Source organism: Cynocephalus volans, chromosome 17, assembly GCF_027409185.1.
Source record: "Cynocephalus volans isolate mCynVol1 chromosome 17, mCynVol1.pri, whole genome shotgun sequence".
In the NCBI taxonomy this organism is placed as follows: Eukaryota; Metazoa; Chordata; class Mammalia; order Dermoptera; family Cynocephalidae; genus Cynocephalus; species Cynocephalus volans.
In genome coordinates this window covers 15,097,151-15,125,086 of record NC_084476.1, presented here as the reverse complement: position 1 = coordinate 15,125,086, position 27,936 = coordinate 15,097,151, and the positions used below count along the sequence as shown (strand labels likewise).

At 53.1% G+C, this 27,936-nt stretch overlaps 1 protein-coding gene across 3 annotated transcripts; it reads right to left on the bottom strand.

Annotated features, from left to right (window-relative positions):
* On the bottom strand, positions 1-22,247 carry LHX6 (LIM homeobox 6). 3 transcript variants are annotated; one of them, XM_063082384.1, is made up of 10 exons: positions 22,164-22,247; positions 20,935-21,006; positions 20,371-20,553; positions 19,911-20,032; positions 10,938-11,158; positions 8,211-8,311; positions 7,896-7,991; positions 7,507-7,681; positions 4,365-4,468; positions 60-80 (listed from the first exon to the last, which is right to left on the bottom strand). In XM_063082384.1, exons 1-10 carry the CDS (start codon positions 22,245-22,247, stop codon positions 60-62), a joined length of 1,179 nt encoding a protein of 392 aa, XP_062938454.1. The 3 variants fall into 3 exon arrangements, with proteins under 3 accessions (XP_062938455.1, XP_062938456.1, XP_062938454.1); XM_063082385.1 differs by lacking the exon at positions 4,365-4,468 and having other exon boundaries at positions 1-80; XM_063082386.1 differs by lacking the exons at positions 4,365-4,468; positions 22,164-22,247 and adding an exon at positions 21,814-21,864 and having other exon boundaries at positions 1-80.
* Between the last annotated feature and the right edge of the window lie 5,689 nt (positions 22,248-27,936).

The window sequence follows — 27,936 nt, the reverse complement described above, 5'->3', positions numbered from 1 at the left end:
TCAGCGGCTGAGGGGCAGCTGTGGGGTGCCCACGGACAGATGCGGAAGTGCCGGCAGCGTTAGTACTGAAAAAGGATGACCTGCAAGAGGAGGACATGGGGGGTGGCTAAGCTGGGGATCTGCTCCACTCGGCAGCCCCCCAGAGGACCTTGAAGGCACAGAGAACAAGGGTGGGCTCAGGGCCCAGATCTGGGCTTAAATCCTGGCTCTGTCAACTTACTTGCTGTGGGACCTTGGGGAACTCACTTCACCTCTCTGAGCCTGTTTCCTCATCTGCAAAATGGGAGGACAAAACCTCTCTCTCAGAATCCGGAGGATTCAATGAGACACAGAAGCAGCAGCTAAAGTCTACTGGACACTGTCCCCTATGCCTTCCATGCATCCTTTCACAGAGGCTGCCCCTCACCCCGTGAGGGAGTCCCACCATTATTTCCACTTTACAGGGAGGGTGCTGAGGCTCGGAGAGATGGAAATCAGGAAGCACACGATCGCACAGCTAGGAAGAGTGGACCAGCATCAGAGGCCAGGCATGGCTCCTGAGCAACGAGCAACGTCTCTTTACTAGACCACATCACCTCCACCTCTCCAAGGCCATGTCTGTGGCCTCTGACTGCTTACTACCCACCAGGGAACAGACTAAGCACTTCTCATGCACTTCATCTTCACACGCAAGAGGCACGCATGCACGTGGCTCCCACACGCCCCCTCCCTCTTCCACCTGAAGCATCCGGCTGACATCCCATGGCTGCCACACAGCCAGTTCCTGAAGTGCAGGTCAAGGGTTATGGGCTGGCTGGTCAATGGGATGTGCCTTTTCTCAGTAAAGTGTGAGGAGGAGGTCTAAACTGGTCCAGGGACGTCTGGTCAGCACAGCCACATGGCTGTTCCCTTTTCTGATCAGGAATGTTACTTGCCCATAATTGGTTACCATGAGGAGGTGATGGAGGAAAGTGATGACGATGGTCTCCATAACAGTAATGATAATAATAACCAGCACTATGGGGTGCTTCCTGCATGCCAGGCATGTGTTAGGCTCTTACACACATCATTGCATTTACTCTCCGCAACAACCCTAAGTGGTGGCAACTATCATTATCCCCATTTTATGGCTGCAGAAACTGAGGCTCAGAGGAGCTAAATGTGTTCCCAGGTCTCGCAGGGAAGAGCTGACAGAGCTCACACTGCCTTCCTCACCCAAATGGGCACCACTCCCCTGTGACCTCCAGGATGCTGGGCTTGGGGTTCTTATTAAGAGAAGCTCTCTTGAGATGGATGACCCCAGTAAGACCTTCCCCTCCATGGTCCTCAGTCTCTCTATCTGATTAATGACAGCTTAGCCCTGATTTCTAAGAACCTTCCAAGCACTGAAGTTGTGGGATCAGGGGACACAACCAGGAAGAAATGTGGTTGTAGAACTATCCACAGGCATGTGTGGCCAAATGATAATGCAGTACAGGCAGAGGATGCACCCCAAGAATGCTCAAAGCACTGCTCTCCTGGACAGGCCAGTGCTGATCTAGACGAATGGGTTCAGGGGCCAGCCCAAGGGGGACACTGTGTCTCCTCACAGCTAGGTTGGCTCAAGCCTGGGGGGACTTGGGAGAAAGCCCATATGGTCCTGTGCTGACCATGCTGACCACACACAGCCCGCACCCTACAGCCCACCAGGACCCATGGGTTTGACAAAATGTGGGCAGGAAAGTTTCCCAGGAACTGCAGCGGAAGGCCTGACGGTGAGAGGGCAGAAGGTCATGAAGGAGAGAGAGACATTTTAATGCAGAACTTCTGGCTGCAAAGCTAGGAACACAGCCCAGCAAGAGAGGACTTGCTCAGCAGCCACACCCAGGGGCCAGAAACCTTTTACAGCCAAAGCTGTCAGACCCCAGCCTGGCTCATCCTTCAGGCTAGACCAGATATAACCACAAGCTTAGCTGGGCAACCGAGAGACAAGGGGTCCCCTGCAAGTGCTAAGCCAGGCCCCACATACTTCTAAAGCCCATATCTGCCCTACATATAACACCCGAGCCATTCGCTCGACAATCCAGGCCCTTTGTTATGTAGCCCCCATCAGCTCCCCACCCTGAACACCCCACGGTCCCCTCAAACCCCTCTCACAGGAAAGGGGCAGCTCCAAGGCAGGTGGTCCTAGGATCAAGGCCAGCTCTGCCCACACTCACTGTGGAACCCTGGATGTGCTACTGCTCTGTCAGCCTCAGTTTCTACTGATATGAAATGGTGGTCATCATAATCATCCCCCCAGAACATGGTGGTGTAACACCAAGGTCGAGGATTCAGTTCACATCTCTGTACCAGCCAGCCACCATAAACAAACAAAACAAAACAAAACAATGTCATCCTCCCAGGGAGGCTGTGAAGGATGAAGATAGGGAGAGCACTGTGTAAACTGTAAAGTGCTGCACAAAAGGAAGCAATTACTAAACTGCATGGACTTCAGAGTCTGATAGACTCTGTATCCTTGGACAAGTTGTGTCACCTCTCTGAGCCTCAGTTTCCTTATCTTTACAATGAGGAAAGCCACCCTCACACCCACAAAGTGGCTGGGAGATGTCAACCAGACAATGTGTGTAAAGCACCTGCCTTGAACACAGGAGGAGCTCAACAAACAGCAGCCCTGGCTGTGAATATGACATTCTCAGAGGGGTTCTTCCTGGGGTGTGTTCAACCACCACCAGATTCTGCAGGATTCTGCTTTGAGTACTACCATTTTTTTATGAATGTATCTGCCCAACTAGGCTATCTGTACATCTGCACCATACACATCCCCCCATGGTGCCCAGTACATAGGCAGCCCAGCACACAGTAGGTGCTCAATCAGGAGATGGGACCAGAAGGACCATCCTGGAGGAGTGGTCCCTACCCCTGGCTGCCCATCAGAATCACACAAACTGGGTATTATACACACAGATCCCTGCACCCCACCCCAAACCTATCTGTCAGACTCTGAGGGCGAGGCTTAGGAGTCTACGTAACTTTACAAGTTGCCCAGGTGATTCTGAGGCATGGCCAAGACTGGGATCTGCCGGATGGGAGGGCCTTTGCCTCCAGCTCTAAAGCACTGACCTTCTCTCCCTGCCCACCACACCCATTCTCAGGGTGCCTTGCCTTGCCTACACGACCTCCAACCCAAACTCTCTGAGGACTGCTATGTAATGTTTCTGCAACAGGCCTTTCAGGGCCCCCCACTGCCCCAGGATAAAGTCCAGACTCTTCCACCTGGCAGCACCCCCTGAGACCCCCACTTCTCATCACTCTTCCTCCCAAGCCTGTGTGCCAGCAACACTGGATGGCTTAGGGTTCCCTGATGAGCTGCGATTCAGCTCTTAGCCTGGGCTAGAGGTTGCCCTCCTCTAGGAAGTTATCCCTGCATCTCTCCTGTGCACCCCCTCCCCAGCTCCCATGGCTTCCACGATAGCAGCTTGATCACACTGTGTTGTAACTGCTGGGCTCTGTCTCCCCCTCCAGACTGTGGCCTCCTCAAGTTTAGGGACCAGACTTAATGCATCTCTGTGCTCCTGGCAATGGACTCAGGGCTGCTGGGCACAGTCAGTACATAGGAAATGTCTCCCCAGTTAAACAAATAAGTGAATGAATTAATGCACAGGTTCTCATCCAGCCTGTGACCTTGAGCTAACTGGCCTCAATTTCCTCATTTCTAAAATGAGGGGCTGTCTTCAAGCAGTGGCTTTCAATGCTAACTGTGAGGGTCTCAGAGCCAAGAGGGAGGTGAGGCCCCTACCCACCCCATGGTTTCACCCAGAGCTGCTCCATCCACATTCATCTGCATTATGGAAAAGATTAGACAATGGGTTCTAGGACTTGAAAAATAAAGACTTCAAGCCACTGGGCTGGGTGATGTCTTAGCACCCTTCTGGATGTTCGGTCCTAATGTCTGAGACAACCAGAGATCCTGGTTCCACAAAGTTGACCAAGGCCACTTGCTGGTTTGCTATCCCTAAGGTCCACTAGCTCAGGATATTAACTCCCAATAGACAGGAATGAAAAGGAGGAGGAGGAACCAGTGAGATGACGGGAGGCAGGTGATGTATGATATAAGCCCTCCCTGGAATGTCAAAGCTTGAGTAAAGTAAACTCACAAATCTGAAAAAGGGAAGGCCAAACTATTGCTGAGGGCTGCAAGGAAGCCTTTGGAGCAGTGTACACATGGAATATACTGGCAGCTGCTCGAGTGACTGCCCTGGGGACACAGTGGGGGCCTGAGTGGGTTGGGCAGAGAGGGTTTGCCACAAAGCAGCATGGTGCCTGCTCAGTGACGGGGAATGCTGCCAGAAATCCATCCCCAGCAGGATGGCTCTGATCCACCAGACCACCCTAGCTCCATTTACCTTCTCACCCCGGTTGGAGAGTGGCCCATCCATATCGGCTTTGAGGTGGACGGGGGGCGCGGTGTAAGGCAGCCGGCAGTGCACCTGCCCGCACTGAACCTGACCTGTGGATGAGAGGATGCCTTGGAGCCCATTCCTCAGGCTCCATGCAGGATCCCACCTGCCCCATGCTTTGCAGGTGGGAGCTGTGAGACCAGTTTCATCTCTGACACCACCTGGGTGGCCCTGAGCGAGATTTCAATAGGGTTAGTTGCAATGCTGTATGTGATGGTCTTTATAATCTATAAAGTGCTATATAATGGCAAGGTATAACTGTCTAGCTCACTGATAAACAAACACTCCTAAATAAATATGTATTGAACACCTCTTGCAAGTAAGGCTGTACCCCATCCTCCTAGAGGACTCTACACTCATGTCACCATCCTATTTACAATCGCAACCCAACACCAACATCCTGGCCTACTGTATATTTTTATGGTTTATTTGGAATTATCTGTCTTTGCCATCTAGAGTTCAAGCTTCATAAGAGCAGGAATTTTTGTCTGTTTTTTATATTCTAGATCTGGGTGGATTTCTAGTACCTAGAATCAGGCATGGCATCTAGTAGGTATTCTTTATTTGTTGAATGAATTTCTGTACCCTATTCTAGCATATAAAACTGTTGGGAAAGTCCATCTTGTGTCTGATCTAAATCTCTCATGCCTGTTTACCACTACAGTGGAGAAGTCCATTGCCAGTCTCTAGACTTCATCCTCTTCGGTCACAGGGGAAAGCACCCTGTACACAGACTTACAATTGATATGTAACTTTGGACAAGTCACTATGCCTCTCTGAGCCACAGTTCTCTCATCTGTAGAGTAAAGCTGTTGTATTAAATCTGGGGTTATTAAGCTGGAGTGTTCAAGGGGTCCATGAACAGCCTTTAATTATTTGGAAAAGTATGTATGTCTGTGCATATTTCTGGGGTTTGGTTCCAAAGCTTTTATCAGATTCCAAGCTCTAAGGCTCCAGGAAACTCAGGATCCTGTGCCTGTAGTTAACTGCAAAACAAAAGTTCATTTTTCTGGGGTCTGGTTCTAACACTTTCACAAGCTTCCTAGCTCCGAGGCTTCAGAAAATTCGGGACTCCAAGACTTTAGTTAATTATAAAACAAATGCTAGGGTGACTTTCAGTCATGCAGCAAGAGGTGGCAGGTGTCCACCCTCAACATCTTCTGACCCAAGCTGGGTTCCATTTCAAGCGGAGGATGAAGGGGCACCTCAGCCCCTTCTCTAGGCACCAAAGGCAGATCTAGGCTTGGTCAACGGAATGTGCGGAGAGAGTCCTGGCAGGGACTCTGAAAGCAATGGCCCCACTTCCAAGGAGCTCACCTAGATCCATTACTGACTCCACACCAAGTATTAGCTGGTGCCTATAGAGCTCCTGGTTCTTGGAGCCTTTAACAGGTGCTTAATGGGCTCTGAAAGGGAGAAAAGTCCCTCCTACTGAGCAGATGATTAAGAAATGGAACAGTAAAAAGAAACCTGGTTTCCAAATGGCAGCCTGGTACAGTAGACAGGACTCTGCACTTCTAGTCTTGCCAACCAAAACCACTACCAACAGCACAAGAGCAACTAATACTTATCCAGCACGTACTAAATGTTGAAGACTTCCAATCAACTAATTCATCTGATGCTCATAACACCGCTCTGAAATATGTACTCTTATTGTCCTCTTTTTTACACATGAGGGAACTGGTTTTCAGGGAAGCTAAGAAACCTGCCCAGTGTCACACAGCTAGTAAGTGGCAGGAGTGGGATTTGGAGCCCCACAGTCTGACACCAACGCCCACACTCAATCATTAAAGAATACTGAGTCCCACTAACTTACAATGGGTCTTTTGTTTCCCCATCTATTCCATGAGATCATGACACAGTCCTCAGTGAGCCGCAGTTCTCTCTCTGACCTTACTTGGAGCAAGAGAAGGGAGTGTGTGTGTGTGTGTGTGTGTGTGTGTGTGTGTGTGTGTGTGTGTGTGTGTGTGTGTGTGTGTGTGTGTGTGTGTGTGTGTGTGTTGTATCCACTTCTATTTTGGGGGGGAGGGAGAAGGGTCATGCCTAGCTTTGAGGAAACAACTGATGGAAACACCCGCAAAGGGAAAGAAAATTTGTGATAAGCACCTGCTCAGTAGCAGATTCACTGAATGCTCATACTCCAGAAACCCACGAGGCTACTCCCTCACTCCTCCAGGTTCCTGCTGGAGTTCACTTCACAATGACCTTCCCCTGCATCTCCCCCATAGCGCTCATTGCCCACTGCCATGGCTGCCCTCCCTCTTTTACTGATTTATTGCCTCTTCACCCATCTCCCACTCTGGAATATGAGCCCCAGGAGCACAGCAGCTTTGGTCCATTGTGTTCACTGTTGTAACCCAGTGATAAGAACACAGAAGGCACTCCAAATACACTTACTCAGTGCATGAACAGATTCTCACATCACTGCGAGGCAGGCATTATTAATACCTCAGTCTACAGATGAGGAAATCGAGGCTCAATGAGGGTAGGCGGTTCGCCCAAGGCCTCACAGTCCTGTGTGCTCCCGCTACATTGGCCTTCTGCTCCACCAAACGCGCCCAGGACACGATGCTTTCTGGGTCAGCTCCTACCCCCACTCGGTTCCCCCTCTCCCTGTGCCTACCCATCTTTCCGGTCTCAGCTTGCTCAGAGGCTGTTCCCACCCCCACCCCCAACCCCCGCCCCCAGCATCTCCAGACACTCCCATCCAGCCCCTTTCCTACAGATGATTCCTAATCATCGCAATTAAAACTACAGGCTCATCTGTCTGATCATTGTTCCATGCTGTCGTGCCCACCAGAACGCAGGCTCCACAGGGCCGGGACCTTGCCCATCTTGTCCTCTCCCTAGTCCCCAGGCTCTGGCACAGAGTGGGTGCTTGGAAAGTATTTTTTGAATGGCTGAATTGCTTACCTCTACTAAAGGTCCCATCCCACTGAGGCAGAGAGGGGGAATTTACCCCCTCCCCCAACCTTAAGTCCGACTGACTGCGGGGCCCACATCTTCACCCACGAGGCTCTGCAAGGTCTCCCCACGCCTCTGCTGCCCACGCGCGCTCCTCGGCGGCCTCCGTGTCGCGGTCACTTACTCTCAATGTAGCCGTGCAGGGTGACCATGCGCGCCCGCTCGGGGCTGCTGAATGGGGAGTAGTGGATGTCGTCGGACAGGGCGGAGGGGAGGCGGGACGGGGGCGCCCCCGAGGGCGGCACTGGGTGCTGCGGTGTGTGCTTTTTATGACGCGCCCGGCAGTTTTGAAACCACACCTGGAACGACAGCCTCAGCAGCCTCAGCCTCGCGGAAAAGGGTCGCACGCGCCGCCAGGGGACCCCAGCGGGACTGCCTCGTGCGGGACGGCCTCCTGAAGGGCGGCCACGTGCGTCCCCGACGCGGGCTCGCGAGCCTAGCTACACGCTCGAGGGCCCGCCCCCAGGCCCCTAGCCCCGCCCCGGGTCCGAAGGTCCCGCCCCCCGGCCCCACCTGGATGACCCTCCGGCTGAGGCCCGTCATGTCCGCCAGCTTCTGCAGCGTCTGTGCGTCCGGGTTGTTGTCCTGCGCGAACTGCGCCTGCATAACCTGCGGGGCGCAGGAGGGCGGTGAGGCACGAACGCGCGGAGGTCTCCGAGACCCCGGCCCAATCCGAGGCTCCGGCTTGGATGCCACGCCCCAGGCAGCTACAGCCCCTCCCCGCCACCCGCGCGTCCGGACCGAGGGGGCGGGGCCAGGAGACCCTCTCAGCCCCGCCCACCCCGAGGCCCCGCCCGCGCCCCGGCCACGCCTGGCCAGCCCGGGTACCTGCAACTGTTCGGCGGTGAATGACGTCCGCGCGCGCTTGGCCGGCTTAGGCTGACTGTCCTGTTCCGAGGGCACTGCCCCTTCCAGCGTGAGGCCGTTCCCTGAGGGCGACAGAAGCGGCTGATCACGCGTCCCCATGTCTTCTAGTGGTAGCCTGGAAAGGACGTGGGTGGGGGAGCTTGTCCCTGGAAGGGTCAGGAGCAGAGTTGGCTGGGAGCGGGGATCCCAGGGTCCTAGTCCCTGAGCTCAGTCTTTGGGGAAAGGGTTTCTGCTTCTGAGCGTCCACTTGCTATTTGACACTTCTCTTTCGTCCGTCTCACAGCCCTAAGGAGAGGTGGCGGGCCGGCCGGTGGCTCACTCGGGAGAGTGCGGTGCTGATAAGGAGAGGTGGCATTATCCCTACTTCAGAGCAGAGGAAACTGAGTCTCAGAGAGAAGAAAGCCCCTGCCCCAGACCTTTCGACTAGGATCTGAAAGCTGGCTGACCCAAACGCCCCAAACTGGGCTCCCCCCTAGCTAAACTGGGGCAAACCAAAAGCTGGTGGAGATGGAAGCAAGCAGGTTACAGAACTGTGATCCCCATTTTATAAAAAACGAGTGGAAGAAAAAAGATTGGAAGGATATATACGAAGGTGTTAGCAGTGGTTTACCTCCAAGGAGTGCGATTACAGACACTTTCAATATTCCTGTAACTTTTGAGGTTTTTAAAACCATCATATGTCACCTTACTTCTCTAAGGTTTAATTTTGTTAACTGGAAGTATATGTTAGATATTCTGTTCTCACTTATGATATTTTTACAATCATACTAAATCACTAAATATATTCCCTTTTTTTAATACTTTATTTTTCTGACTACAGAAAAAAGAAACATGCTCCATATCAAAAACTCAGAAAATTCCCATAAACACAAAGAAGAAAATAAAAATCACCAGTAATTCCACCACTCAGAGATAACCACTGGTCACAATTTATAGTAACTTATTTAATTAGGAAAAAAACTGTGTTAAAGAAAAAAATAAAATTCAAATACGCATACACAGAAAAAATCTGGAAAGATATACACTAAAATATGAGGGGAGGTGGCATTTAGAGCGATCTTTATTTTTTTCTTTTTGCTTAACCATCTTTTCCAATTTTTCTACAATGAACATGTGTGTGTTTGTGTATCATGTTCAAAAACAAAAACAGTAGTGGACAATGAGGGCTGGTCAGTAAGGGAGATCTGAGGCCCTAAGTCTTCAAGTTCTCCTGCATGGTAGGAGTCTGGAGTCGGGCATGGCTGTGAGAACAAGGTTGTAATTGGCAAGGCTGTGACTACGGGTGGTCCTGGTTGTTCCAGGTGTGGAAGGATCCTGTGGTCACTGATGGACCACAGTGTGGGTTGAGCTCTGACTCCTGGCTTTCCATCCCAGCTCTACTACTGACTTGCCCACCACTGCAAATAACTTCATAGCACCCCAAGTTCACTAGCTATCCACTTAGGCCCACTTAGCTGTGATCCTGGCAAGAGAAAGTGATGGCTTTGATGTGGCCATGGCCAGGATCACTCTAGTGGTCCCTGACTAGTTCCCAGGCTTGGGCCTAGAAATTGAGGCAGACGGTCTATACCCCTCCCCAAAGGAACTGGGGATGGGGCAGACACTTTGTGGTATTAATGTTCCCTAGGAAAGCAGGCAGGATAAGAGTTGGCATGCCTGTTTTTTAGATGGGAAATGAAACTCACAGAGGCAGCCACATACCAGCAGCCTCCCCAGCTTTATGATAAAGGGGCCCTGGAGCTTAGGGATGAGGTGGTATGGTGTGGTATGGGGGTTAAGAGCTCAGGCTTTGGAGTCAGGCAGACCTACTAGTATGTAACCTTTGGCAGGTCAGGTACTGCAGATAACCTCTGCCTGTGTCCTCGCCTGTAAAATGGGGATACACCACCTACTTCCTAGGACTAAAAAAAGTCCATAAAATAATCCATGTTACAAAGAAGTTAGCAGCTTCCACAGACCCTGACAGGGGAATTATGGAAAGGGTCCCTGCCTCTGCTCACAGCCCAGTCTCTACTCCTCTCCTTCAGCCCCTGACCCACCTGTGACTCAGCCCTCAGGATCCCTGGAAGACCTGGACCCTGTCCCTGAGCCTGTGTATCTTGGGGAATCACAGTATCAGAGCCAGAAGAAATTTAGGGATCCTTCTAGTCCAGTACCCATCTTGCACAGATAGGGGGACTAATGCTCAGAGAGACAGGGCCCTTTCCCCTTACAGTTAGAGACCCTAGTCCAGGATGAAACTCCCACCCCCAAACCTCTGTCTTGGAGCTGTTAGGATAGGAGTTGGGAGAATGGCAGCTACAACATCTCTCCGGGACTGGCCCAAGCTTGTTTCCAGGCAGCTAGAGGGGATGAACCCAAGCCAATGAGAGCTGGCTGAAGGTGGAGTAGGCTGCCTCAGTACGAGAATCATCTCTAGGGTTCACTGAGTGCCTCCTGGATGTACATCACATCAGCTCCTCCGTCTTTGAGAAGGTGTCCTATCATTAGCCCATTTTACAGATAAGGAAACAGTTGCAGAGACTTGACTCATAGTTGCAGTGTGACTTGACTCCCAAGCAAATGGTGGAGCCAGAAGCGCATGCTCCGTGCGCAGCCCCATCGCTAGAGAAGTGTGGGCGGTTCCTGGGGTGCAGGGGTGGGGTGGGAAAGGGCCAAGAGCAGAGGTTCTGGGTGGGGCGGGTTTACCGTTCTCGGCGGCCCTCTTGAGGTTCTCGATCATGGTGTCGTAGTGGATGCGGCACAGCACCTTCTCCTCCACCAGGCCGAACTCTTCGCCCGTGGACAGCTGGCGCTTGCAGGAGAAGCAGGCGAAGCAGGCTAGGTGATAGGCGTTGCCGCGCGCCCGACGCACCCAGTCGCTGGCGTAGATCTGTCGGCCGCACCGGGCGCACTTGGTCCCGAATCGGCTGCAGGTCAAGGGGGCAGGGGCAGGGGTGGCCAGATTCAGACAGGCCATCCCTCCCCTCTCCGACCCTCAGTGATCCTTCCCTCATGCATCACCCTTTGTTTGGATGCACCACCCCTCTACAGCCAAGTCCCACCTAGAAAGTGAACTGGTGGATGATGTTTACTTTCTTGGTGCTTTTCTGAGTTTTTCACATTTTCCACGATGATCACTTACATTTACACATTATATTATTTTTTAATTAAAATACATCATAAGCATTAGTAATATGTACTAATAGGAATAAAAGGCAAATTTTTTTAGCACTTACCACTTGCAGAGCAAGACCCTGAGTGTTTTTATGTTCATTATCCCAACTAATCCTCAATTAGCAGGTGAGGAAAATGGAAACCAGAGAGGTAAAGTAACTTGCACGAGATCACACAACTCGCAAGGATAGCAACCTGAGCCAGTCCAACTCCAGAGATGAAGACACGCTATATCCCCAGCTCTACAGAAGCCCAGAGTTTCTTGGAAGAATAGACAGGTATGCATTTACTGGCTTTGTGACCCTGAGCAAATCGTTTAACTCTTCTGAGTTCTCATTTTCCATGCCCTGAGCTGAACAGATGACAACAGCAATAACTACTACTATTTGTTTAATGCTTTGCAGCCTACTAAGTACCCAGTTAGTCCCAGACTCTGGATCCTATGACATTCTAATACTAAATGTTAAAAAGACAAAAATTAAAATTAAAAGCACAGATCAAATGTCCCCTTCCCCGTAAGCCCTCCTCAATTCTGCTTCTTTCCCTTCTCCCTCTCCGTCTAGCAGTGTAGCTATTTGGGTGCAGCTGCCTCCAACACCAGACTGGGAGCCCCCGTCAGGGAAGCAGCAGAGTCTGGTTCACTCTGTCCCAGAAGTCAGCCAAGGAAGGTTTGTTCATTGAGTGGATGACTCACCTGTGACTCTGTCCCAACCCTCTCAGCCTCAGTTTCCTCTGGTGCACACTATTTCAGGGAATGGTGCCAACACCCATCCAGCCCCTCAAGCCTGGAAATCTAAATCATACATCTCTCCCCCACCCCACCCCCATCAACCCCACATCCAGCCAATCATCAGGCACTGTTGGTTCTGTTTCCTAAGTATCTCTGGGATCATCTCCTCCTCTTTATCTCCACTGCCTTCCTAGGCCAGGGTCCCTTATGTACCCCTCACTGCCAGTCTCTTCCTTGGCCTCCCTGTTCCAGTTTCACCCCTCCCAACTAATCTTCCACACCGCAGTCACAGCAGTTTTCTGCATGCACGTAGAATCCTGTCCTCCTTACAACCCTTTGGTGGCTCCTCTACCCTCCGGATCTGGTCCAAGACCCTTGGGGTTTACAAAACCCAACAGACCACATCCTGTTCAGGCCCATCTCCTCCCTAACCTTCTCCAAGAACTCCCACTCCACTCCCAAACATGCGTCCTAGTCAGCCACAATGGAAGGCCAGTCCTAGCTGTTTATGGCCCCATCTGAAACACTTTCCCATTACCAGGCCTTTGCACAGGCTGTCCCTCTCCGTAGGAGCCTTCCCCCAGAGTCCCACAGCTCCCTGTACCACCCTTTCAGCATTGGTGCAACCAATATGTACGTGTCTGGTTCCTTGGCTCTCCCCTTCCACCTTTGGCATTTGTGTGTGGAGGGGGGGGAGGCAAAAAGATTTGCCTCTGTGTCCCCAGGGCCGGCACCCTTCCAACCGGAGGAGCATTTGGAAACGCTTGTGTGTGCAAGGAAGAAACAGCCCAGCAAAAATGCTCTGGTTCCAGCGGCAAATTCAAGTATCTGACGGATGAAAACGCGGCATTCAGCTGAACCGAGTGCGGGAGCGCGGAAGCTACAGCCAGTCCCCGTTCCCGGGCGCAGCCCCAACGCCACTCTCTCGCACAATTAGAGCAAGGGGACTCTGTGCTCGGTTCGCTGAGGCCGTGCTGCGCGCCTCTGCCGGGTCAACCGCCCGGCTAGGCAGAGGCTGCTCCCGATCTCGGAAGAGCCCAGCACAGCCCGTGGTCTCTGTTCCCAATCCCACAGTAAAGCGCAGAGAAAAGTGCTCTTGCCCATCCCAGCCTACCTCCGCCGTGGAACACACCCCGGGTTCCCGGATTGGAAGCACTCTCGCCTCAGTGGGGAGTCTGGCCTTCGATTATTTATGATTATTTATGCTGCAGCCAGCCGCGCGCAGAGCCCTGCTGCGGGCCGGGCCGGGGTCCTGGGGCGCCACGCCTTCACTGCACCCCCTCGGCTTCTTTCGTCGCAACACCGTGAGGTGGAGACAGTGGCACCCATTTTTCACACGTGGAATCGGAAGTTCAGAGACGGCAAGTGACTTGCCCGAGACCACACAGTTTGGGGCCGGGTTTGAGGTCCCCTCCGAGGTGCAAAAAAGGGCCTAGAACCTGCGGAGCACCCTCAATGGAGATAAGGGGAGCTGAGATCTCGGGTGGATGCACAGCAAGGGGGGCTGGTCCGACCGCGCTGCCTCCCTACTCCAGGCCGCAGGGCCAGGGGCCCACCGCCTGGAGAAGGCGGGGAGTGCGTCCTCGGGGACCGGGGAGAGCCCGAGCAGGGAAGGAAGGAAGGCAGGAGCGGCCACGTCTCGGGCCTGTGGTCTCCTTGCGCGGGGCCCGTGGGTGCGCTGCGCCGAAGTGTGCGGTCGCGGATCGTAGCGCTTGGTTCTGTGGGATTCCTTGTCCTCGGCCAGGGACGCGCCCGAGACTCCTCGCGCACCTCTGGTCTCCCTGTCCCACGAGTCCGCCACGCCCGAGTCCGTTCTGCGCCTACGCAGGTAGGTCCCGGTCCCCCCATTCCCCTTCTCCGAGGCGGGCGCCACGAGTGAACTCTCAGCAACTTTCTCACCCTCCGTGTGTCACCTCAAGTGCCGGGAGCTGTCGCTAGTCCTAGGATCTCCCTAGGCTCCCCATGGCTCGGCCCAGTCAACGAAATCGTCCTCGCACTGGATCCTTGGGGTGGGGTGTGTGGGCGGAGGGGGGTGATTATGCAGGTTTGAGTGCGCTGCGGGCCGCTCCTGCACCATGTCCCGCACCCCGGGCAGGGGTCAACGGCACGAACTAAGGGCGCCAGGAGGCTCACGGATCGAGTGTGTGACAAACCGACAGACTCCTTCCTAGACTGGCGGCGAGGCCCGAGCCACTGGGTTCCGGAAGCAACGAAATCGGCGTCGAAAACAGCAACGAAACTTCAAGAAAGGGGTGTCCGGGCGCTGCCACCGGAGCGTCGAAGGGACTAGGGGGCGCGCCTACCGCCAGCTCAGCCTTGCTGTGAGGTCTGGGCCGTGCGCGCCCCTCCCCGGATCTCGGCGCTCGGTGGTCAGAGGCGCCAGGGACGGAGGCGCTGTGGGGGTGGAGTGTCTGACAGACGCTGCGCATCCTGGCAACTGCACGAAGGAATAGGGTGGGCATCGCGCACCAGCAGGCGGGGCAGAGATGTCGGGGTACTCGTGCCGTGCGAGGGAGCGGTGCCCCTCCACCGGCTCAGGCTCGCTTTCCCAGCCTGCTTACCCCGGACACCTAGCAGGCGCTTAGTAATTACTTGTTGGATGAATGAGTCTCAACGAAAGAGCCCCTCAGGGTCACACCACGACCCCTTTCCCCATTATTAAGCTGCCCCTTTTCCGCATGAGGAAACCGAAGTTCAGACTGGGAACGGCAACGTTAGTTACGAAGCTAGCGAGCTGAGCTGCGGCAACTCAGACTGGAGTTCACTTATTTCAGGTTCAAGAAGTTCGCTTGGTGGCTTTAGGTCCTATGAGGCAACAAGAGGGCGGGGGGTGAAGGTGGAGCCCTTCCTATTCCCTCTGCTCCTTCCCTTCTAGGCAAACCCTTAGAAGCCAGAAAAAAACAGAACCAGCAATTAAGAGGTTAAAAGGACCCGCGCCTCGGAGGTCCCGGCCCGAGGCCCCTCCCCCGAGTTCTCCGCTCCGCTCCCCCAACATCTGTCCCCCAACAGCTGGCGGCCGCTGGGCTGCTCTCCGCCGCGGTGGGGGGCCGCTTCCCGGCTCTGAGCCTCCCCTGGGACCCTCGCTCCGGGGGAGGGGGTGGGGTTCTCCCGCTGGAGCCCGCAGACGAGCTTGGGCACCAAGCAGAAGGCCAGAGAAGGCTGGGGGCTTGCCCTGAGTCTCGTGGGCCAAGCGGAGAACTGGAACTTTAGCTCTGGGGGCACTCTCTGAACCCCCACCTCCATAATCACTTGGAGGAAGAAGTTAACTCTTTACTTCCCACTCTCTTGTCAGAAGGCAAGAAGGCCAGGGACCCCGGTGAACTGAACTTGGCAAAGTTGCTGCACTCACAGGCTTCTGAGGAGGTCATTTCTGCCCTAATGCTCCCAGGGCCACCGAGGAGAACTCACACAGCAGAGCGCACAGAGGCTGCTCCCTATGTGAAGCCAACCAAACTGGGCAGGGAATCTTAGGACCAGCAGAAAGTGGAATTTGCCATTCCACCCATCCCATGATGCACAGAGGGGTGGCTAACATATCCAGCTTATAGAACAAGAGTATGGGGGGTGTTTAGGGGCAGGGATGGTAGAGTCAGGCAACCCTGAGGCTTATCCAGGCTCTGTCACTTATTAGCTGTATGAGAATTTTCTCAGCACTCCAGTTTCCCCTCCTATAATGTGGGGATTATTAGAATATCAGACTCACAGGGTGGACCTGGGGATTAAACAAGATAAAGCAGGTGAAGGGTTAGCACAGTTCCTGGCTTAGAGAATGGAATCTGATAATGGGTGTCCTTATCTCTGCCCAGCCCCTCTTCCGTGCTTTCTCTCTCTGTGTGACCCTGAGCACATCACTTTCCACTTTCCCAGGACATCAGTCTCCCCACCTATTCAATGGGCACAATGCTCCAGGAGATTAAGAGAGCCAGGAGGGCAAGTCTAATCAGGCCATGCCCTGTTTGGGAAACAGCAGCTAGCTGCAGGTAGTTAGATGGGAGGGAGATATGGGGAGTTGTCTGGAGTTGTGGTTGCTGAAGGCAATGGAAATGTGAATGCCCCAGAAAGGAACGCTATTTTTCCCCCAGAATTTTCTTCACCTCTTGAAAGAAAAATGGTCGTAACAAGCAAAGACATTAAAATACCTATCACATTTTCCTGGTGGTATTTTTTTTCTGCTACAACTCAGGGGTAGTGGAATCAGACTGAATACAGAAGGGCTGGTGAGGTCCCTGTTTGGGGAGTAAATTGGAGAAACTGAGGAAAAGAAGTCCAGCAGCCTGGTCAAGGGCACACAGCCAATGGAAAATCAACCCCTCCCAGCAATGCAAATGAGCCAGGAGCAACACTGGACCTCCCTGACTCCGCCCATTCTCTGCAGGCTCCCTCCCTGGTTAACTTGGCATCACTTCCTAACCTCTAACTTCCTGAGCCAACTCTGCCAATGGAGACTGAAGAAGGATCTGTAAGACAGTATCCAAGAGGGGCAAGATAAGGGATTGAACCAAGGAGAAACCCTTCTTTGGGGGACAAGACCATGGAACCCCCAAGTGGCCCCTCCACAGGGCGTTGGCCACTCCCTTCCCTCCACCTCCTTGGGAGATTTTGGCCTTTCTTTGGTCAGAGTACACCTATCCACATCCCACCAGACCCTTGAACCTGGTCTTCAGAAAACTGAGGCTTAGAGAATCTCAGTGCATGACCCCTCCCTGAGCCCCAGCTCTTGAGAGGGAACTCTGCCTCCCACACACACTGCCATTCATGCTGTCTCCAGGAAGAGGCTCCTCACAGCAGCCACCCAGAGCTTGGGCTGCTGCTCAATGCAGACAATAGTCCTCTCCTGGCGCTCCGCCGCCAGCTTCTTCTTTCCCTTTTTGTGGGTTTTATTATTTTTGTTACAGGTGGGGCTGCCAGGGATGGGTTGTGCCTGCAGGAAGACCTGGCAGGGGAGAAATGATCAAACAGCCACAATTCTACCCTCAGCCCAGGGAATGTGAGCTTTTATTGCCTCCATTTTCTTAACCAAAATTCTGGTTTAGTTTTGCTTTGGAGCCTCTTGTCACTGGAAGAGGATTAGGTCTCAGAACTTGCAGACTAGAAATGGCCCAGTCCCATTCCTCCAGGCAGGCCCTGCTCCTCAAGCTGCCTGGGGAAATGCCATCACAGGCTTGTGCCTGGCATCCATCCTGCCAATGGTGATAATTGACAACTGCCATTTAGGAACATTTATGGAGACTTCCCCCCTTCAGTGGCCTCCTTGGCAGCTCAGGGAGACAACCCTGAAAAGGAAGAGCTAAGGGCAGAGAGATGCAATGACTTGCCCAAGGTCACAATTGGTCTGAGAGAACTCAGTCCCCTGCCTCTCCCCTCAGTGGCTGTGCACCCTACCCTCTATGCCACTGCAGTGGAAAGGGGGACTCCAGAATCAGTGGAGGCTCTGAACAGTGCAGTCAGGATGAGAGTTTTCACTAGTCACTCATGGTCTGGTAAAACACAGCATCCGAGGAGGCTCAGTCCATAGGTATGAGCTGGGGCTGCAGAAGCAGGGAAGAAATTTGGGAAAGTGGCGAGAAGGGCTGCCAGGTCCATGGTCACCAGCAGAGCTAGGAGAGGGGTCCTGCCCTGCCTTACTCTACAATGGTGGCTCAGACACCATACTGTTGGGTTCCCCAAACTGGAGCCTTGTCCCTAGTAGCTGATGACTCCAAGGAGCCCGGAAACAGCAGCTGGCTTGCTTTCCCCCCACCCCACTCCCCAACTACATTCAGGCCTAGAGCAGTGGGTGACAGTGAGTTCAAACTCCATTTCCTGCACTGGCCAAAGCAACAGTCAGATGGGTCAGTGGGAAGAGACATCACACTCTGGTTACACACCATGCAATGATAACCCCCTTCTGACTACACACACAGCAGTGCCCATCCACAAATACACACTCACATCCCTCAGTGCCTGGGTGGAGGGTCTTAAGCAGGAAGGCCCCCTCAGAGGACAGGGTGGGGGTGGGAAATGACAGGACTTCAGATTCTCCCTGCATGCCAACTCACCCTCTCATATCCGGATCCCATCCAGATGTAATCCTGTCCTGACCATCTTGTACACACACACACACACATACACACACGCCCCTCAACATTCACATGTAGACACACACACGTGAGCTCAAGACAATTGTTTGTCCATGAAGAAACACACATGCTGTCCATAAACCCCTGACCCTGCTCAGTGACGTGTTTCCCAGCACCACAGCACAGATCCCAGACAATAGAGACACGTGTACAGTCCTCGAACACTGAGTCCTAGGCCACCTGGTAGAGGACCCCACACACATTCACCCCAGCTTCACACTTTTTTACACCCATCACATAAAGGAAGAGCTCACCTCTTTAACCATGCTTCCCATGGTTTCCTAAGCGTATCCAAGCCCCAAATGCTGATAACTTCCCCATAGACACAGGCCCTCTCTTTCCAGGTCCCGGGGAGGCTCTACGGGGGGTGAGGGGTGGGGGGGGGTGGGAGGCTTCCACCACATTCCCTGACTCAGAGGCTCCTTCTGGAACCTGGGTCTTCCCAGGAAGACTAAAACCATGACCTGTCCTCAGGCAAGAGTGGAGATGTCTGTGGGTTGGAGGGTAGTTACGGGGGAGTAACTTTCTCCACGTCCTGAGAAAGCACTTGAGAACAGGCGTCCCTCCCAGGAACCAATTCCACACCATTCTTCTTGGACTCCGTAGGCCCGGTGGCCGGGCCTCAGGCCTGGTTCATGCTTCCCGCTGGAATCAGGCGGATGGCCGCTTCCCGCTGGAATCAGGCGGATGGCCGCGGCGCCCCTGACCCTGCAGTGACCTAGACCTCATGACCGCATCAGGCTTAGGCCGCGTGGCTAGAAGCAAGACGGGGACAGGTGGCTGAGACGCGGCGGCGCGGCGGGAGGACAACTGGCGGCTGTCTAGAGCTGCCGGGACGCCGCAGTGCGGCGCGCAGAGCGCGGTCCGGCCCAGGGCAATCCTACTCAGGGCTCTGAGCTGTCGCGCCCGACTCTCCCCCTTCCGATCCCGGCGGCGCAAAGTCAAAACCTAAACCCGGCAGAGGCCGAAGCCGGAGCTCGAAACGACGGCGCAGCTGGGACTGGAACGGGCAGGACCCCAGCCTGGAAATGCGACACGACTCCGGGGTATGGGTTGAGGCGGAGCCGGAGATTGTGGCTTACAACAAGAGGCTTGGACTTGGGGTCGGATCTGAGACGGATGCAGCACCGGTGCTTTGGACTGGACCAGACCCGAATCCAGAGCAGAGCCCGGGTCAGAGGCAGGGCACGAGTCCGGAGTCCAGCTCGGGGTCTGGCCCGGGAGAGACCCTGGCACCACTGGAGTCCAAGTAGGGTTGGAACCCAGAGCAGGAGCACACTGGAAATGCAGCCAGAGGCAGCTGGGATCTAAGTGAGGGATCGTCAGAGCTCGACCAAGGCGCTTGAGGTCGGTACTGGAACCTGACACTCAGGCAGGACCCGAGACGGAGCCAGAGACACGACCGAAACCCAGTGGACCGCGGGTACTGGAGGCGGATCGCGGGCCCAAGACTATGCAAGCGCAGGCACAAGCGCGCAGCCCGGAGCTTTGGGTTCGCGACGCCGACAGCCGGCGGACTGGGACCGCATGGCGCGCCGGGAGTGCAATCCGGACGCCGGGGTTCCGGAGCCGGAGACCACATGCCGCAAAGTTGGTCTCAGTATGTGACCGGGGCCTGCCTACGGCGACACTGCTGGCAGGGCGGCCGCAGCCTACCTGAAGTAGTCCATCTTGCAGAAGATTTCCTTGTTCTTGATGTAGCAGCTGTTCTGCTGCCTCAGCGACGTGCGACACACGGAGCACTCGAGGCACCGCACGTGCCAGATGAGGTTGTTGACCTGGGGAGGGGGCGGGGAGGGGGGTCGGCTCAGCGCAGGCCTCTTTCACGCTCTTCCCCAAGCCCTCCCGGCCCCATTTGCAGACAGAGACTCTGGAGCTCAGAAGGTGCTTCTGTCTCCCCTACTTTTCTTCTGTAAAACTGAGGCTAAGGGAAATAGAAATAAACTTCCCATTTCTCAGACGGTACCTGGGGACTTGCCCAAAGCCGCGCAATCCCGCAGCGGCTGACCAGGATTCGGAATTAAGTGGACCTGGCGGCGGCGTTGCTTCCCTGCAGTCCACTGGGCTGCAGCCCACACAGCCCCCAACACAGCCTCAACACCTGGTCCTGTCTCACCTTGAGCAGATACCGGTCCAGGATCTCGAGGCCGCAGCTGGAGCAGATGTTCTTGCCGGCAGACGGCACGGAGGAGGCGGCAGAGGGCGGCGAGCAGACAGATGGTGTGCTCGGCGTACACGGGGAGACCCGACCCTCGTCTTTGTCCAGAGCGCCCGTCAGGGCCTCGGCATCAGACTGAGCCTGCGGTGGGGGAGAGAGCAAGAGGGGAGCGCTGAGCCGGGCACCCAGAGTTGCCACTGCCTCGGAGACAAATCTGGGGCCCGAGCGCACAAATTGACAACGAAATCTCCCCGGGACGCTGCGCGGTAGGCTCGAGGATAGGAATGGAAGGGCCTATTGGAGAGGAAGGAATGGCCCCAACTTTTAACACGCGCATCCTGGGTGCTCCGAGCTGTCAAAAGCCACATTCCCGGCCGGAAAACCGAGGTTCCGAGAAGGGCGGCGCCTGCCTGGAGTCACCCAGCGCATGGGCGAGCGGTATGTGGCCGGAAAGCCGGGCCAGGTCCCCAGGGCCGGGCCGCCGGGGTACCGGGGACCAAAGGCAGAGCCGAACGGACTCACCATGGCGGGCGGCGCGGTCCCTTCGAGACAGCGGGTGGTCGCTTTGCAGCCGGACCCTGGTTGGGCCATCACCTGGGGGAGGGGGGGGAGGGAACGCAGGCGGCGGCGGCTGCAGAACTGGCTCCGCTCAGCCTGAGCCCAGCGCCTCCCCGCGCCTGTTATATAAACCGGCGCCGAACAATGAGTCCTAACTTTGTAGTGGGCATTTAAAGCCCTTCCCTACAAAAGCGGTGTCTCTCTAATGAAGCAATTTGAATTTGGATTGGATTTTTTCCCTCTCTCTCCCCCTCTCCCTGCACTTAACCCGTGGCTCTTGAAGTAATCGCTTAGTTCCCTTGCAATCCAAGCCTCCGAGGGGGGAAAAAAACACGCGCACACACACAAACTACCTGCAATTAGAAATTGTCGTGAATGCCCAAGATAAGAGGTAGCCAGAGTGTCAATTCCAACTGTCAATCAGTGAGATCCATCAGGCCGCCCAAAGAATTGCAAATTTGATTTTTTAATGGTAGTAATTAAAAATCGAATTTTTTCTCTCTCCACCCCCCCCCCTTTCCTCTCTCCCTTCTCCTCCTCTCGGCACAAAATGCAAAAAGGAAAAAAAAGAGAGAAAGAAAGAAAATAAAAAGGAGATGGGGGTTGGTTGCGGAAAATAAAACCCCGAGGGCCGGGAGCATCCGCCCGCCCGCCCGCCCGACGCGCGCCGCGGAATTGCAGCGGTGACACGGCCACGGATACGGGCGCCTTGCGAGGGCCCGTCGGAGAGAAACGCGGAGCGAAATGGGGGCGAGACCGGGGGCGAAACGGGACCAAAGAGAGAAAAGAGAGGCGTCCACGAGAAGGAAGAAGCACCGTCCGGCCCCTCGGCTCTCCCGGGACCGGCCCCGCGCCGGGCTTCTCAGCGCTGCGCCCGCACAACCCCCGGCGCATCGGCGCTATCAGCGCCTATTCAGACGGACAATACCGGCCTCGCCTCCTCTTGATTCGCCTGTGTCTTTGCTAAATCGCTTTTTGAGAAATTCCTCCGACATTTGCATAATTTGTTCCCGCTTCCCGCGACCCCCCACCCCTTGCGCTCGCGCGCGCTCACACACTCACACACTCCCGCTCGCGGGCGCACCCCGCACCCCGCCTCGCTGCCGCCGCTCGCCGCCGCTCTGGCTCGGTCTCGGCCTCTGCCCGGCCCCGGCCCCGGCCCCGGCCGCTCAGCCGCTCGCTCTCTAGCTCACCTGGTCGGTGGCGGGGCCGCCCTCGGCCGGCAGCCGGCAGCCCTCGGGCAGCGCCGGGGCGGCGTTCTCATGCTTCCAGTACATGGGCCGGAGAGCGGCGGGCTCAGCGGGGGCGCAGCGCGGACGGCCGCGCCGAGGGGGCCCCCGGCAGTGCGAGCAGAGCCTGCAGCAGGAGCGGGAGGAGAGCGGAGGCGCCTGCCCCGCTGTCCCGGGCCCAGCCCCAGCCCTGGCCTCCCCGGCTGCCGCCGCCGCTGCCTCGGAAGAAGGTCCTGACAAACTTGGAGAGGCCCCCGCCCCCTCCGTCTCCTCCCCCTCCCCCTCCTGGTAGTCCTCCTCCTCCTCCTCCCCCTCCTCCCCGTCCTCCTCCCCCTCCAGCTGCGGCGGCGGCCGCCCTGCCGCTGGAGCCCCGCTCGGTTCAAGATGAGTCATGCGTGACCAATCCCCCCCTCCCCGCCAAGGGAGAGCGAGACACACAAACGAGGCAGAGACCCAGAGACATGCACACACAAGCACAGAGACACACAGAAACTCAGAGCTGCTGATAGAGAGACACGCTGACATACAAAGGCACTGGCTGCGGGCCCACATCCACGCAGCTCACCTCCCCCGAGGGGCACCCACTGCCCTCAGACACAGCCCCACTCACGGGTACGAGAAGGACCCACGGTCCTACCATCTGCGGAGATGGGTTCCACGTGAAGTCACACATTACACTCTGTTGATGCAATCCCGTGCCTCGTACAATTGTGTACATACTGATGCAATGACTACCTGTTAACATCACTTACGCGGGCACAGGCATCCACACATACTCTCACACACCTGCACAGATACCTCTGCACCATAACAACCAGAGAGTGCACCAGCTCCTAAGGACCCAATGGGACTGGGCTGGGAGGGAGCGGGTGCTAGAGGGAGGAAAGAGGAGTTTCCCTGAATACTCTAGAGTGCTTGGGATATCCCCCTTCCCTTCAGGATTTGCTTAGCCACACTGTCCAATGCCCATCCCACCTTCTCTAGGGTTCTACTGATAATGAGAGTGGTAGGGAAGGCAGGAAGACCCAAGCATTTAGATAGGAGACGTAGCTCCCCAACACAGAGACGCAGAGCCCTCAAACTCAGAGCCTTACGGGGACTAACTCCCTACAGCATACAGACATAGGTAGACACAGCCACGGCCCCCTTCTCTAGACACATACTGAGCCTAAAGAGACATGGGTAAATATACATCCTCTTCTAAAAACAAATATGCACACTAAGACCTAGATCCAGCCCTATAGACACCATGTCAGCCCATCTCCAGTCCGTCACACACATCATCTCTTCCATAATTGCCCTCATTTACAGATGTAAACACTCCACACAAAATTGTTCCTACACTTGTACACACATCCGTTTCAAGACAGCACAGACTCACAGAGCTCCAAACCCACATATAACCTGATGTCCTCTACTCAGACACACCCAAATATTCACACACATCCTTACAGATGGTGACATAAGCATTTACAGGCATTTAAAGGCAGAAACAGCACATACACCTCTGTTTAGGATTCCTAATAGTCACAGTCTCAGTCTGCACACACACAAGGGACATCCTAAGGGATGCAGACAGACAAGGATGCCTGCACAACAACAAAATACTAAAGACCCAAACCTATATCCCCCAAAGATACAAACATCTGTTTCTTTACAGACACCAAGGTGCACAGAAACAGCTTCAGCCCCAGCTAATGGCATCTCCCACCCTCTGCATTCCAGTCATTTGTTGCTCTCAGACATAGAAAATGAAAGAGTTTCTCTTTGAACTCTAATCTTTTATACTAAGAGCATGATTGCAACGTGACAGCAGGTGAGGTGTGTGCATATATATATATATATATATATATATATATATATATATATATATATATATATATATATATATATATATATATATATATATATATATATATATATATATACATGTGTACATACATATGCATGCACCCTTAAACATGACCACAGATGAACAACTCCCTCCCCCTGAAATATCTCTTTGATACATAATGATCCCTACTACTCCTGGGTGGTACTTTAATCTGTTCAAGGCATGATACTAAGCATTGTACAACCATGATCTCATTTTTTTTTTCACAATAACTCTGTGAGGTAGCATCTGTTATGGTGCCCAGTTTACTGATGAAGAAACTGAGGTTTAGAGAGATCACGTGATATGTCCAAAAAAAGGTTGCCACATGGCTAATAATTGCCAGAGCCATGAACTTAAAATTAAGTTTAAAATTAAGTGAGTGATGTAAGATTAATCTGACATCAGAGCGTACAATCTTGATATCTAGGCTACACACATGACCACATCCACTCTCTGAATACACACACACGTACACACACATGTGCACGTTTACACTTTCCACATCATCTGTCAAAAGACCTGGATATGACTCCTGGCCTCACCACTTATGGGCTAAGCCTGTTTTCTCATATGCAAAATAGGAATAATGATAGATAAGACCTCTTTTATCTTCTTCTCCCCCTTCCCTCTGGGTGGCTGGGGGAAATGGAAGGTCAGCGAACATTATACTATGCTGCATTATATGTCAGATGTGTGAGTGCAGAGGGACTCCAGGAAAGAAGACTGTGAAGATTGTAGTGGCTTTGCAAAACTTCTTAGGCAAGAAGGGTGGAAGAGGCTTGAACTGAAACTAAAGGGCATGTGAAATTTGGATGGGTTAAAGGGAGAGCAGAAAGTATTACAAGTAGAGAGATGACTGCAAAGGTTCAGAGGCTAAACAAACATGCTGCTGCGCTCCTATGAAGGGAAACGTGAAAGGTATGCTCCCTGAGTGATAATGATGATAATGATAATATAACTGCCACTTATTAAGCATTTATGTGCCAAGCACCGAGTTTTACATGCACTATTCCCTTTGATCCTCACAGCAACTGTACAAAGAAGTTACATTATTATCTTTATTTTATAGTTGAGGAAACAAGCTCATAGGAGCCCCATTTGAAGCTCTGGCACTCAGACTCCAGAACCCAAACTTTTACCTACTATGCAATTCTGATCCTGAGTTCTGATTAAGTGTTCAGAAAGTCAAAACTGAAATAAAAGGCATTGAACTCAGTAGTGAAGTGCAAAGACTCTAGGGCCAGACACCCCTGTGTTCCAATCTTTGCATGGCCCCTTATTATGTGAGTAACCCTGAACGAGTTATTCAGTCACTTGTTCAGCCTCAGTTTCCTTATCTGTAAAGTGGGGATGATAACAGAGTCCACCTCCTGTGGTTGTGAAAACTGTACAAATGACCCATGCCTGACACCCACTAAGCAACCAATAAATATTAGCTGTGATTATGGCATGGACTGGCTGAATTTTCCAGTTGTTATGCTACCAGGTGCCACATCAAATCCTTTGTGGAGTAAGGCAGGACACAAATCAACCAAATAACCTAACATTCTCCTGAGTAACTTACCTAAGGAAGCTGCAGTGCAGGGCTTGCCTGGCTTCGAAGAGGACAGAAGCGAAATTATCTTGGAAAAGAAATCTCTCTTCCAACAACCCTTGATTCTGGCAGGAAAAAGAGTCCAGAGAGGAGTGACCTTGGCAAAATTAGGATTAGCAAGTTTCGTATGTTTCATCAAGATACTCGATTTTTTTTTTTTTTATGGGAGACTGCGGGTGAATCACTTTGCTTCTTTGAGCCTCCCTTTTCTTCCTTGCAAAATGGGGATAACAAGACTTATCTCTTGGGATTGGGTTGACAACTAACCATACATTAAAAATTAAGATTTTACAAAGTGTTGACTCCATTCCTAGAGCTATGTTAAGCTCCCTACATGTACGATGGCATCTAGTTCTCACTTTCAGTCTTCTCCTGGTCTCTAAACAGGATGTGGCCATCGGGTCCTCTGAGGTGAATTTTGCCATCCTCCCCCACCTGACTCTAGGTCCGAGGTTTGGGTTTGAAAAGAGGCTTCATTAGTAACTGGATAATTCTGTGGGAGGCCCCCAGCAGCAGTTCCACCCCGCCGGGGAGTAATTCTAGGAAGGTAATGTGAGCTGGGGGAGGCTGGAGACCCGGCTTCACATTTATTTACTCTGACAGCTAAATTGGTGAGCAAGGGGGAAATCAGATGAAAGCCATTTCAGAGTAAATACTAAATATGAAATTTAAACATTCAGGTTGTGACAAATGGGGAGGGGGCAATGGGAAGAGACATAGGCAGCACCCCACTCCCCAGCCCAGGACGCTGTCTTCACCTTGTCACCTTCCTGGGCATTTCCTGTTTGAGGAAAGAGCACAGAATGGGTTACCACTGCATGACCCTAGGCCAGCAATTTACCTCTTCTGGCCTCAGTGTATCCTCGTTGGTAAATTGTGTGTGTTGTTCGAATCGGTGTTCTGGGAAGTGATGGAGAGAGAGCCTCGGAGTCAAATAGACCTGAGGTCAAATCCCAGCCCAGCCACTTCCTGGCTGGGTAAACTTGGAAAAGTCACTTAACTTATGGAACCTCAGTTTCCTCAACTATGGGGATAATATCTAGCTCAGAGGAGTAAATGAAACAATCAGTGCAAAAGGGCTTTTTGGACATCCAAGTATAATGAGAATGTGAACAATCATAGTCACCCAAAGTTCCCTCCCAGTTCTAACATTTGCTGGGTAAATTCAGGTCAGCAGATATTTATGAACACACCAGGTTCCATCCTAGGCACAGGAAACAGTGGAAGCTGTCCATGTCTGTGCCCATGAAGAGAGGGGAGAGAGCCAGCGATGCATCACAGTGTGACAGGTGCTACAAAGCGTACTAGAGAAGAAAGTAGAGAGCCACTTAACCTGGCTTACAGGTGGGATATCAGGAAAGGCATCCTAGAGGAAGTGACTTTTCATGGAAGTCCTAAAGGATAAGTAAGTGTGAGACAGGAAGGACTGAGGGGAGTTTGATCATGATGAAGAGTCGGTTGGTGTTTGCTGGGGCAATGTTGAGAGATGAAGCTGGGGAGGCAGGTAGGAGCCAGATCCTGGGGGGCTGAGTTCTGAGTTGAGGAGTTTAGATTCACCTTGAAAGCTTGGGTTAAAAGCCAACAGTTCCACAGGAAGCAGCATCCTGTCTCTGCAGAAGCAGCGTTGCACAGTGGTTAAGGATTCCGGATTTGGAGTCAGGTAGGCTGAATTGATAACCTGATTCTCTTACACACAGTTTGTGTGTCCTAAGGCAAGTGACAAACTCGATGAACCTTGGTTTCCTCAGCTGTAAAATGGGCATTAACAGAGAACCCATGTACAAGTCCTGTGACAATTGCAGGAAACCAAGATGCACCTTCAAGATAAGAGCTTGGCAGTAGCCTGGTACCTGCTAAGTGCTTTGTCATCCAGAGCCACTGTCATCACTAAGAAGAGGATGTCATGGGTACACAGAGGGCACTAGGTAAGTGGGGATTCTCAAGGGGTAGATGTCTCCTCCTCAGAGAATTCTGCCCTGATCACACTATTTAAAGTAAATCTCCCTTATTACTTTTTTCCCAGCAGAGGGTAGATAAGGCTTAAAAATAGGCTAGACTGGGATAAGCCTTGTATAACTCGCTAAGGAATTTCAGCTTCAAAATATAAACTGTGAGGGGCCACCAAAGGCTTTTAAGCATGAAGATGACATGGTCCAATTGGAGGCTTGGGAAGATGACTTAAGCAGTTGACTTGAAGATGGATTCAAAGGGGGTGAGGCCTTCACTGAGTCCTGAAGGCACTGCTGTCATCTAAGGGAGAAGTGATG

Bases quoted from the DNA above. Each gene is read 5' to 3' on its own strand.
- LHX6 (XM_063082384.1), bottom strand. From the start codon at position 22,247: ATGTACTGGAAGCATGAGAACGCCGCCCCGGCGCTGCCCGAGGGCTGC. The intron at 21,007-22,163 runs GTGAGCTAGAGA...CCCCTCCCCCAG, and splicing joins GCGGCCCCGCCACCGACCAG to GTGATGGCCCAACCAGGGTC. The intron at 7,992-8,210 runs GTACCCGGGCTG...TGCGCCCCGCAG, and splicing joins TCACCGCCGAACAGTTGCAG to GTTATGCAGGCGCAGTTCGC.